The sequence below is a fragment of the Arvicola amphibius genome, chromosome 17 (assembly GCF_903992535.2).
Source record: "Arvicola amphibius chromosome 17, mArvAmp1.2, whole genome shotgun sequence".
Classification (NCBI taxonomy): Eukaryota; Metazoa; Chordata; class Mammalia; order Rodentia; family Cricetidae; genus Arvicola; species Arvicola amphibius.
Genome location: NC_052063.2, coordinates 6,347,445 through 6,359,839, shown reverse-complemented (window position 1 = coordinate 6,359,839; position 12,395 = coordinate 6,347,445). Strand labels below are relative to the sequence as shown.

Below are 12,395 nucleotides of genomic sequence, written 5' to 3'. Positions count from 1 at the left end.
TTGCCTAGACAGTTGGAGGAGAATGTTTGGCTAACACCACACTGTAGGCAAATCATGCTCATTGGGCGCCAGCACTCAGGAAAAGTGGGAGACAGTGGGGAAGACGGAAGTAAGTGGGCAGGATGAGAAGCTCCTGCAGTAACTGAGGTAAGAGGTGAAGAAAGTCTGAGGCCAGGAAGGTGACAGCAATAATGACAAGCTGAGGAGAAGTCATATTTAAATATACTAGGGAAAGATGGGGGTCATCGAAAGGTAAATCATAGGCTTGGAATACATCGGCCAAAGCTTTTTGCATGAATCACTCACCCAAATTCAACCTCCCTTGTTGCAGAATAATTGTTTAATTATGTAAAGATTTCGAGGCCAGCCTGGTCTACAAGAGCTAGTTCCAGGACAGGCTCTAGAAACTACAGGGAAACCCTGTCTCGAAAAACCAAAAAAAAAAAAAAAAAAAAAAAAAAAAAAAAAAAAAATTATGTAAAGATGTGTTGCATTTATTTAACTAGGTAAAGATGTGTTGCATTTGTTTATGTTGCAGAATATTTGTTTAACTATGTCAAGATGTACCACATTTGTTTAATTATGGAAAGATGTGTTGCTGTTTTGCCTTGCCTGCCTAAGTCACATGATTGGTCTAATAAAAAGCTGACTGGCCAATAACAAGGCAGGAAGTATAGGCAGAAGTAGGAGGAGGAATTTAGGCTTGGGGAAAGAAGGAAGAAAGGGAAATGACAGGAAGACACTAGGCCCTAGACAGACAGACACAGAGAAAACAGGAAAAGTAGGACATACAGAATGAAAGAAAGGTAAAAAGCCCAAGGCAAAATGTAAATGAACAGAAACAGGTTAAATTAAGTTAAAAGAGCTAGGGGAACAAGCCTAAGTTAAGGCCAAGCATTCATAATTAATAATAAGTCTCTGTGTCTTTATTTGACAGCTGGTTGATGGCCCAAAGAAATGCCAACTCCGCTCCCTCATCTTCTGTGTATACTACTGACATTTCAGGAACTGAAATACGGGGTTAAATTAACTCTCATTGAATTCTACACCTTTGTTTGAGTGAAGAATTCCAGTGTGTTTGCTTTCCATGTAAGTCACACCATTTGTCACATGTGCTGTCCCAAAGACATACTGAGCTGCTTATGACTTCCATGAGACTGGTCCAAGAACAGAACATTCGACATACCAATAGAGAAATCCTCCACAAATACATGAAATAACTATTCAAAAGTCTGAACCAACTTGGTCAACTTGGTCAAAGTCTAAGACATAAAGATTACCATGGGATGTCTTTAGCAACACAAAAGACAGAGAACCAGATCTTTTATGCAGCTGAGAGAAGGTGGTGACAGCATTTTCTGATAAAGAAATTACCTTTTGCCGGGCGGTGGTGGCGCACGCCTTTAATCCCAGCACTCGGGAGGCAGAGGCAGGTGGATCTCTGTGAGTTCGAGGCCAGCCTGGTCTACAAGAGCTAGGTCCAGGACAGGCTCTAAAAAAGCTGCAGAGAAACCCTGTCTCGAAAAACCAAAAAAAAAAAAAAAAAAAAAAAAAAAAAAAAAAAAAGAAATTACCTTTTGGGAATTTCAAGCCATTCCCTGCTCATAAACCAACACAACAGGCTCATAAATCCATATAATTTCATACCCTACGTGGCTAGATTAGTCCCTCCATAAGAAAGACAGCTGGGATCCTGTGCGCCAAATAGTTGAAGATGTTTTCTACTTATGACAATCAACAGTAGCCCTTCTATTTGCTGTGCTTTCCTCATGTGTCTCCATTCAATGACCCTTTGCTGAAAGACTACCACAAGAAGGACGCTGTGTTTAGCAGGACAAATTAGAGATGAACCAAACATGGACCCTCTCATCACAGACTCTATCGGACGCAATCTGCCAGTGTAAACAACACAAGAGGAAAACAGCTCACCTTGTCAAAGTGAAGACCCGTGAGGTAGCAGCTCAGGGGAGTGAGTGATTATCGTAGTGCTTCTTTTTCTCAAACATCTTCCTAGAAATACTACAGACTTCAGAAGTTCTTACAAAGGTAAAAGTGGGGTCAGAAATTTGCCACTGTGATTCCGGGCTTTTCCTGGCATGCATTATATATGTAATATGCATAAAAGCTTAGTGATACCATTTGGGAGCTATTAATATAGGACAACAGAATCTGGCGTCTACATATTTTAATTCCTAGAAAATCTGCTAGAAAAGCCCACACCTGGCTGAATCTATGGCAACTCTGAGTCCTAACTTCGCAAAAACTATTTTTAAGCATCAAAACCTAAATTATCGTCAGAAATTTTCTCCGGATCACTATCTATGTTACCACTACTCTTGACTTAATATCACTACCAAAAAAGTAATATACATTAAAGAATTATTTATAGCCCTGTAAGAAAAGCCCTATGTGGACATTTCAGAAACTCAGAATAAAAAGTCCCCTGACAGCCACCGAGGCCTCTCTCTCCTAAAACATATTAGAACATGTTTGAAAGTAAGCTTCATTCTAGAAACAGACTATACAATGCATGTGCTTCATGTGTGTGTACAGGTGTGTGCCACTCGTGTGCACAGGTACACCTGTGTGAGGGGGTACGAGTGCACACATATACATAGCCATGTAGAAGTCAGAGGTCAAGCTGTGGAGTTGTCCGCCTTTGGAGAAAACGAGTCTCTTGCAGGGACCTGGTGCTTTCTCAGTGACTGAACCAGATGAAGAGTGATTCCAGGGCCCCCCGTCTGTCTCCCTAGCACTGGGACTTTAAGTACACCATCACACCTGGCTTTCTCTTTTCCTTACAAGGGTTCTAGGGACTGGACTCAGGTCCTCACATTTACATCACAAGCAGCTCACCAACTGAGCTGTATCCCCAGGGCCAGCATTTGACTTTTAGACCATCTAATAGGACAGCTCACACTTCAGAATCTGGGCTGGAAATGGAGATTTTGCTATAGTATAAAGTGACACAAGAGAGAGATCATGGGTACCGCTGAGCAACGTTACACAGACCATGCTGGCACATCCCTAAATAAACAGACAGCATTGGACGCTACTGTGTCCAGGTTTTCCTTTGGAGGAAACAAAGAATAAAACATTTCTTCCCTCAACTGTCTTACCTATTTCTTTTAAACATAGGCTAATGAAGCAATAATGCTTTTTCTATTTAGACCTAAGTTGAATGATTTCCTGATTCAATCTACTGTAATCCTCATATTACATCAGAGTTCCTACAGCCTGGTGCATTCAAATCTAAGCACTATGCATATTGTTTATATAAGTGATTAAAATAAGACAATAGAATAAATGAAGACAGTAGAGAAATTTTAGATTATTTTATATTCTTTTGAAAACAAACTTCATGAGTTGGTAAAGAATATGAAAATATTACTTCAAAATTCCTATCCTAGATTATATAATGTTCTGATTCAACTTGGAAATGGTCTCATATGCATGTTATAAGAGCATTCAGAAACGATTAACTTTTGAATTAAAATGTAGGCAAGGTAAAATGTAATTTTAACTTGAGTTCGTTTTTAAATATAAAATCTCTAGGTTAATAATAATAAGGAATTAATTTTTAATTCATTTATAATGGTAAAATTATTTGAATAGAATCGAACATCTCTGATTAAAAAAAAAAAAAACAAAACGGAAGTTCTTACATAAGATATCTGATTTTGTGTCAAATTCCTGAATCAGAGTGCCCTCTATTGGAAGAAAATAGGAAATAAAAGTTGTACTGAACTAAGGAAAAAGCAGTCCAAGTTCAAGTTACATCACGAAAATCTAAAATACATTTATGAATGATATGAAGTTACAGAGCATATTTTCCCTTTAGTTTGTAATTTCTTAATTAATTTTGAAGTTATGAATAGTAGTAAAATGAACAAGTCAGATATTTTGGTGCATCTAAAACTAAATTGCATTCAAACTGATTGCATGTCATATTGCTGGAAATATAAATAAAAAATGTTTTATATATGCAAAGTTTTGATATAGCACAAAAAGAATTGTAAGTTTGGACTGTTGTCAGAGTATTGCATAGTTTAAATTTCTAAGTCCTTTCCAGATATACATACTGATATGTCAACCCCCAGAAGAGTAGAGCAAGGGACTCTGGAGGTATCCAGGTGATGAGCACATAGCCATCGGTAGCGGAATAATGCCTCCATGCCAAGCCAACCAAGAGCCTGATCTTTCTCTCTGTCCACAGTTATGTGGGGAAACATGAGAAAACAAAGACGGGCACCCGCAAACAAGGAGGCAGGCTCTTCACAGATGCCAGCTTGGCATGCAGCCTCTGGAACTGTGGGAAATAATGTTTCTGTTCAAGCTACACAATGGGTAATAACTTGCTGAAGAGTCAAAACCAAGATACTCCCTAGTTCTAGAACTTAAACAAAAATGAACAAGTTAGAGAATTGAAGAAGTTAGCCATGACAAGATCTACAAGATTTGTTCTAGCTCAAAAAAAATCATATTGTATGGTGTTATTAGAACCTAAGTTCTGCTCTCATGTTAGTCCTGAACTGGCCTATAAAGATTCTGGCAGGATTTTGTTTCAATAAATCAACTAGATGCCTGTTAAAATAATGTAGGGGCCTCTCTAAAATCAACTGGTAAGAGCAACCAGGTTTTTTTTTTTCTATCATGGACTTACTACACAACCAGAACTGGCCTCAGGTTGCTATATAGCCCCACGTGGCTTGAACTTGTGATCCTCCTGGTCCGGCATTCTAAATGCTGGCATTCACAGGTATCCACCATCACACCCAGCTCCCTCTCAGCTGCTTTTGACTGAGGGGCTATGACATATGAGCACTTATTTTTTAAAGCCTTTCCTCGTTACTCTAGGGCAAACCCATTGATGAGAGCCACAGTCTCTCTCCAGAATACCCAGTGAGTTGTCACCTTTAATCTTCCAAAGTATCAAGGGAACTCCCCTAGAGTTAGTCTCCTGATCTGCCTCTGTCCCCTGATGATACAATACAGCCCGACTCCAGAGTCAGGATCTGAGTCTAAGTATACTGGTCATGTGACCCTAAAGGGGAGAAATGATCAACGTTTCCGAGCCTTCACTCTCTCATCTATAAACGGGAGAAATAATACTAGGTTTATCACTATTCATCTAACTTTTATTTCCATCATGGTAAACCATTCTTTCCAAGTTACACATGGATTCTGACCTCTGCGTCTGCACGCACTATTTTCTTCAGGCTGTAATAAACCTCCCTGATTCAATCATTTCAAGAAAAGCACAAGGTATATCCCACCTCCCCTTTCTCCAGGAACCATTTGAGTCTTAACCCACACCCAGGAAGCTCCCAGGGAACACCAGTAGATCCCAGATCTCTCGCTTCTTAAAGTTTCTTTGGCCACAGGGTAACGTATGATAAGAAATGCAGCTGAAAATTTAAAATACCAGTTCTTGGTTTAAACCCTTGGTGTGGCATATGCCAGATGAGTCATTTCCCAAATTTATAATGTCAATCTTAAGACTGTTTAATAGTGATTTAAATCATGTAAAGCATTAGAATAATAGGTAGCAAGCACCTATTAAGTATCAATTCATAATAAATATATTTGTCTTGTGCGTTAGTCTTGTCTACAAAAAGTGATTGAAGGCTCCTTGAGATTGGAGTTTTGAACTCTCTGAAGTCAACTACAGTCTTGCATATTGAGTCTATATACCTATAATTTTAAACATGGCAATGGCTGCCTCTACGCCTAGCAACCTAAAAGCACTTTATTGAGCTGTTCGTATGATGAGGGAACAATCCTTAGCAATACTAGAGGAAAAAAACTTCAACAAATGGAAACAAACATGAGACAGAACAGATGAAAACAGATAAGATGTGGGCTATAGAGAAGGTCAAGGTAATTGGATGGCCTTTTGAACATTCAGTGATGTTTCTGCCAGACTTATCTTCTGAAAGATCAGTTTCAAAGATGTCTTTTATCTGCCCAAATTTTTTTTATGTTTTTCTCATTTCCTAAAGAGAAAATATCAAAACTCTAAGCCCAGTATTCAAACCACCTACGACCTAACTTCATTCACTCTTTGAATCTTATTTCTCATCCTTGCCCGCAGTAAATTCTATTACAAATAGATGGAATTACTTGCTCCTATGCATACTTTCTGCTACCCTGCCCTACTTGGCCTTTGGTATTTTTATATGATAGTAGTTTCAAAGAATACGGTTAGATTATTTGTCACCGGAACTAAGACTGTAGGAATGTCTGGGCTCAACTTTTGAAAGACTTAGTTTCAAACATTGGCATTATTTTCTCTTTTGCTGCTACCACTACGCAGTCTTCAGTTAGTGAAGCAAAACAGCCACCTTCTCCAAAATGTATGTGCACCAAGAGCCCTTATCGTCACTCCTTAAAACATATACGCCTATATCACACTCTCCAAAAAGAACACAGAGCCCAGGCACACAGGATGTAGAGTAACAGAAAAACAAATAGAGCTTCTGCTTGACTTTGTCTCTGTTTTCCTAACTGAATTTCTTGATTTCTTGTGAAGTAAATCTCTCTTGGGTTACATATGTAGCGCTAGGATAGTGTGTTGCATGCATATGCATACAGACGGATATTGGTGTGTTGTGGATATATCTATATATATATCAACCCACAAGGAATGTTTGTCTAAGTTTGTTTGCGAACATATTTAATAGAAAGTCTTTAGAAATCACTGACCTAGAACATTAGAGCTTTGTGGAAATCTGTGGGTTTCAAAGGATGATCTAGAATTTGGCAATTGATAGAAAGCTTTAGGGATGGCTATATAAATCTAGGCATCATATATTAGTGATGTGGTTCAACTATGTTCCAAGTTCTAGGTGGCTTTCCTATAGATGTTAGGCTACAATAATCTGTACTTTAAGATGGTTTTAGACTTCTAAAAGGGGCATTTTATGCTGATGAATATAAATATCTCATTAATAGAAGATTTTCATTTTGTCAAACCTATAAACTTCTGGTGGAAGGCATATAGAATTATTCCAGTTATTTGTAACAGACTGGAGGAAGGGCCGTAATAGGACAGCCGCACAGAAAAAAAAATGGAACAACAACCAAAGAAAGTAGGGCTGGGAAGTAAGTTTAGCTGTTGAACTAGATCAGCAGGTGCTTTGCGGAGAAATGGTGTCACGCCTCCCTTCCCGGAGCTAAACAAAGTGCAAGTTCCCGAAACGGACAAGTACCATACTTGGAATTTTTTGGAATTTTTTAAATAATATGACATACTTATCACAGTGTACTCTATTATATACTCTCGAGTAACGTGCGAGACTGCTCTAACAAATCAAGTCCTAAAAGTGATTAAATAGTTTGTATCAAAACAACCTCTTTCCTTAACTCCTCTACGGACTATGAATCATGCCTTCAGGGTCAAAAGAGGGTTTATAACCCATAATTTAAAGCTGGTCAATTACATTTTTTTTTTTTGCTATTGTTGATAGGAAAACCCACAATGAACAAGGATATCTAACATACTTTAGATCCTAAGGTCACAAATGGGACTCCCTGGGCATCTAATGTCATGAAAACATGTAAGCTGAGCTGTCCCACCATAACTAAAGAATTATACATGTGGTTTTGCTGTATTTTGTTCTTAAGGAGGAGTTATAGAGACAGCAGAGAGGACAGACAAAAGAAATATTTTTTTTTTCCTTCAGGAGTCGAGGTAATTGTGCTCAATTAAACTAAATATCCACTCTCAAAGAAACTGCAACTTGCATGTTACAGAAGGAAGTCTAACCCTGGTGACACCACAAACGATTAGCCCTGGGCTACCCCCTCAGTCCGTCCCCAGCATTCTTCTTCCCCTGTACCCGCTACAGAGAGACAACCCCGTGAACAATAGGGAAAAGCTCACAGGGAGACTGAGTGACATTTGATGGGAGTGAACCTGATAAGCTAGTAAGTCGACCATTCCCATGCCACTGTGGCGTGCACCAACACTGGAAAGACAGACGCGGAAGGACAGACAGACGCGTTGTCTCCATGCCCCCCCTTACTTACTACACTCTGGCTTCCATTTTTCCCAAGTTCTTCCTCTGAAATCTTGCTCAAATTATCTAAGTAGTGGTCTGAAATCGTGTGGCACAAATCTTCGAAGGAATAATCCTTCTCTTGGCAGAGTTTTATTTCATCCAGGAGTTTCGATAGTTCCCCCGTGACAGTTTCACCTACGAGAAGACAACCTTTTTCAGATGTTGCAAGAAATATTACTACTAAAGTATAATGTTAAATAATATAAATGAGACTACTATGTTGACAGAAGACAAAGCACAGCAAGTAAGTAGTTAGAAACATCTGGCCAAAGCAAGGCACTAAGCATAATTAACATGTTTGCGTATTCATATATTTACATAATACATAGCCACATGTTTACATAATGCATATAACATATTAACATAAAGTAAGAAATGAACGTGAGCATGCTAACAGACAAAGGAAGTTCAAAGTTTGGCTATAGCTATTCTCTGTCAAAGTAGAAGTCAGTATTGAAAGTGTAAGTACAAATAGTCCTAACTAGCTTTACTTATGATAGGACCTGACTTTCTGTGGCGGCAGAATGGGCACTGAACTCAGGGCTTCACACAGGCTAGGCCAGAGCTAACTGCTGACAGCACTTGGATCTATTTCTCCGTTTTTACTGGCATGTTACATCACTGACAGGATCCGTGATTCATTGACAAGCTAAAAATAATGTCAAAAACTTACTTCCTATTTTCAATAGACATAAATAGTATTAACTTCTTTAAACAAATAATTACACATGTAGACAATTGGGATTGTGATATATGAGGAAGGGGGGAAACGGAAGAATAGACAATTTTATCATCTGTCATGTAAGTTCAATTGACAAATGGGCTAAACGCCTAGACTTCTATTTCTCCAAAAGAGAAATACAATTGGCCAGAGGATACATAAAAAAAAAAAAAAAAAAAGTTCAACATCACTGACAATCGGGGATCCAGGAATTAAAACCAGAAAGGGATCTCATATCTCGTGGATCTCATCAAAATGATGGAAGAAAGCAGGTGTTGGGGAGGCTGTGGGCCAAGGAAGCTTACACGCCGCTGTAGAAAACACGCGTGTTCTTCGGTACCAGCAATCCTACTTGTACTGCGGACCTCAAGTAAATGAAGTTAACATCTTTAAGAGAAATACATATAGCCCCATTTTAGCTGAAACCCTACTTAGGATGACTGAACTATGAGGAAAAATTAAACGTCTATGGCTGGAGAGATGGCGAGGGAAGAACAGAAAAATAAATAACAGAGCATTATGAACGCTTAAACGAAGGGCCCCTTTCTTCTGAGAAACACTAACGAAACTGGAAGTGATTTTGCTGAGCTGAATGAGGCTGAAATAAACAAATACTGCTTGATCTCGCATATATGGGCAACATATAAAGCTTAACTTGTCAAGGCAGACAGTGGACTAGTGGTTACCAGGGGCCGCGGTGAGAAGGAAATGACGGATCTAGTGATTAAAGCATTCACGGCTTCAGTTAGGAGCGAATGCGTCAACTCAGGGCATCTACTGTTTAGTACAGTGCAGTGAAGATGGGTAAAAATGCTATCATATGTCCTGGAATTCCCCGGGACATTTGATAGTGTTTGCACCACCAAAACGCTGTCGTTATGCAAAGTGATCCATTTGTTAATTAGCTTGAATGTGACAGTAAAGTCACAATGTGTATGTGTCAAAACTTCACATTATATGCTACAAACATAAAATTATTATTTGTCAAATATGCCTCAATAAAGCTAGAGAAGATACATTTGTGAAAATAGCCATTTCTATTCCATGTAAAGTCTATTTCGGCAAAGACTGCTAACTACTTTGACCAGTGCCTTATGTCAGCGCCAAGAGCCATCCCAAGCAAGCAGCAGAAACTCTATAAATGTTGACTGAGTAAGTATACAAAATGCAAAGCACAAGCCACAAGTAACTAGACTGGAAATGTCCACTGGTGCTGGCCCATCTAATGCACTTTGGCAAATCTGACCGGAGAAGTCTGGTATGACTGTCTCCGGGGCTCTCGTCAGATACGCACTTTTACTCTTTTGGGATGGAGACTGGGCGGGAGACGAAAGGTGTGTCTCTTGCGGTGTATCTTCCTGAGCATGCTCTTCCAGGACGGCTGGCCTTCCCACGCCTTCTAAATAGTCTGGGAATACAAATTTCTGAGGTTATGCACTTGGATTCGTGTGTACTGAAAATCAGTAGCTATCACAAGTTCTTTAAAAAGAACAAGATGGAACTGCAGCAAACCCGGAGAACTTCAAGAGAAGCTTAATAAAACATTTAAGCAAGAACGTGTGTTTCCTTAAAGATAAACATGTTCATTGGCGACGCAAGTGCCTCTTGTTCTTGTTAAATATTTTCTGTTTGACAATTTAAAGTTCCCCCAGAAGACGTGCCAAGTAGATGCTGTCACTAACACAGAGAGTTCAAACCGGATGACTAGAACCAACCTCTTGGGTAACAGAAGTGGATGAAAAGGTGGGGTGGGCTTGAAGGATGAGCATAAAATCTGCGCTACATTTTATTTATATACAGAAAAAATACTTACCCCTGTTACTCTTGAAATAATGTCCTGCATGTAACTTATCTTTTGCTTTTTCTATAAAGACATCATAATAACAGCCCAGTTCTAAATACTTAATACGTTAGCCTGTGTAATCCTTACAAAACTGGCATGTTCACTATTGCTAGCTCAGTTTGCATAGGTCTGGGGTGTTGCTGTTGTATTCGAGATCTGAGACAAGGACCCATTATGTGGCCCAGGCTAACCTTGAACTTGTGACCCTTCTGGCTTAGCTTCATGAGTTCTGAGATTACAGGTATCCATCACTACACCCAGCTCTACCTCAATCTTAAAGACGACAACTTAAAAGAGGAGTGTTATTAATTCATTCTGCTAACAAATGGAGAAGCCAGATAGACAAAGGACATGAAAACATGTCACCTTTGTCTTAATCCTAAGGAAAACTACAGTGGATACCCAGATAAATGTCAAAGAATTTTCAGCCTGGCTGATACAGGAAGCACAGGGCATGTGCAAGACATGTTTAATGGCAGGTGCTCCATCTAAAAGTTCAGCAATTACATAAGACAGGAACCTGTATTTTCACAGATGCCAAAATTCTAAAGATTTAGCTATAATTCTGGGTTTTTTTTAAATGTCAGCAACTAATTTTGTTCTTAAGAAAACAGTGCCCGTAAAATATGTGTGACCTAAAGGAAACATATCTGCCACACCCCAAAAGAGTTCAGCCTGTGTAGGGCTGGTTTATAGCCCTCTTCTAATGGAGTAAATCAGATCTCCCACTGGGATCCTTTGCTTGTGTTCTTTATTCAGAAAGAATCTGCTTCATAAGAAGCCACTTGTGGGGGCTGGAGAGATGGCTCAGAGGTTAAGAGCATTGCCTGCTCTTCCAAAGGTCCTGAGTTCAATTCCCAGCAACCACATGCAGGCATACACACAGACAGAATATTGTATACATAACAAATAAATAAATAAATAAATAAATATTTTTTAAAAAAGAAAAAAAAAGAATCCACTTGTGAAAATGTGTGTTATATGCCAGTCAGTTGTGTCCCCGCAGCCTTAGAATAGTTTAGATCAAAGGACAAATCTACAAGGTAAATTCTACCAGGAAAAGAAAGTAACCTGCAGAATCATATCCTGAAAATTTCTGGGCCATGCAGTAACCACGTAAATTTCATAGCAATATTTACAACAACAAAAAACCTTGTAATCTGTAATTACAAATCGATAATTTATAATTGGGAAGGCCATTGATAAACTGACTTTGTTTCAATGCCAAAGATATCCAAGAAAGGAAATAATATGAGGTATTTTCCAGTGATAGGAAATACTAAAAATTTTCCTAATATACCCCAGTGCAAACTGATACACTTAATCAACCTTGGCCTTTAATGAAGCAGGCAGTTTGCTCCAACAGGATATTTTTTATCATACTGAACCATGGAATATGTTTGAAAACCCTAAAGTTTTATCTTGCCCCCTTTTAGTAGGAAAATTTTATACTTTCTCCAAAAGATTATAATATCCACAAAAGTCAAGGATTTTTAAAGTTCCGTTGAAGGCAGAAGTCTAACCTGAAATGCAAGTGCCTTGAGGGTAGACGACAGATAAAAACAAGGTACACCATTTTCCTTTTTAGCATTCATCCAACTTGACTTAACTAGAATTAATATGAAAAGTCATACTTGGATTCTCTGATTCATCTGGAGGTGTTCTGACTTGAAATCAACTTCTTTATTGACAAAGAAACAAAAATTATAGGGGCCTAAACTTCCGGGAAAGGCTTTAGAAGTCAGTTAAGAAGGGAACATGATGACCA

The 12,395-nt window shown here is 38.8% G+C and overlaps 1 protein-coding gene across 7 annotated transcripts in view; it reads right to left on the bottom strand.

The window, feature by feature from the left end:
- The window catches only part of Anks1b (ankyrin repeat and sterile alpha motif domain containing 1B), an 896,366-nt gene that overhangs the window by 745,498 nt on the left and 138,473 nt on the right, over positions 1-12,395 (bottom strand). For all 7 annotated transcript variants that reach the window (XM_038314479.1, XM_038314480.1, XM_038314482.1 and 4 more), the window contains exons 7-8: positions 10,079-10,192; positions 8,032-8,198 (exon numbers count right to left, since the gene is read on the bottom strand). In XM_038314479.1, coding sequence (XP_038170407.1) covers positions 8,032-8,198; positions 10,079-10,192 — 281 coding nt within the window. The remainder of the gene's footprint in view (positions 1-8,031; positions 8,199-10,078; positions 10,193-12,395) is intronic.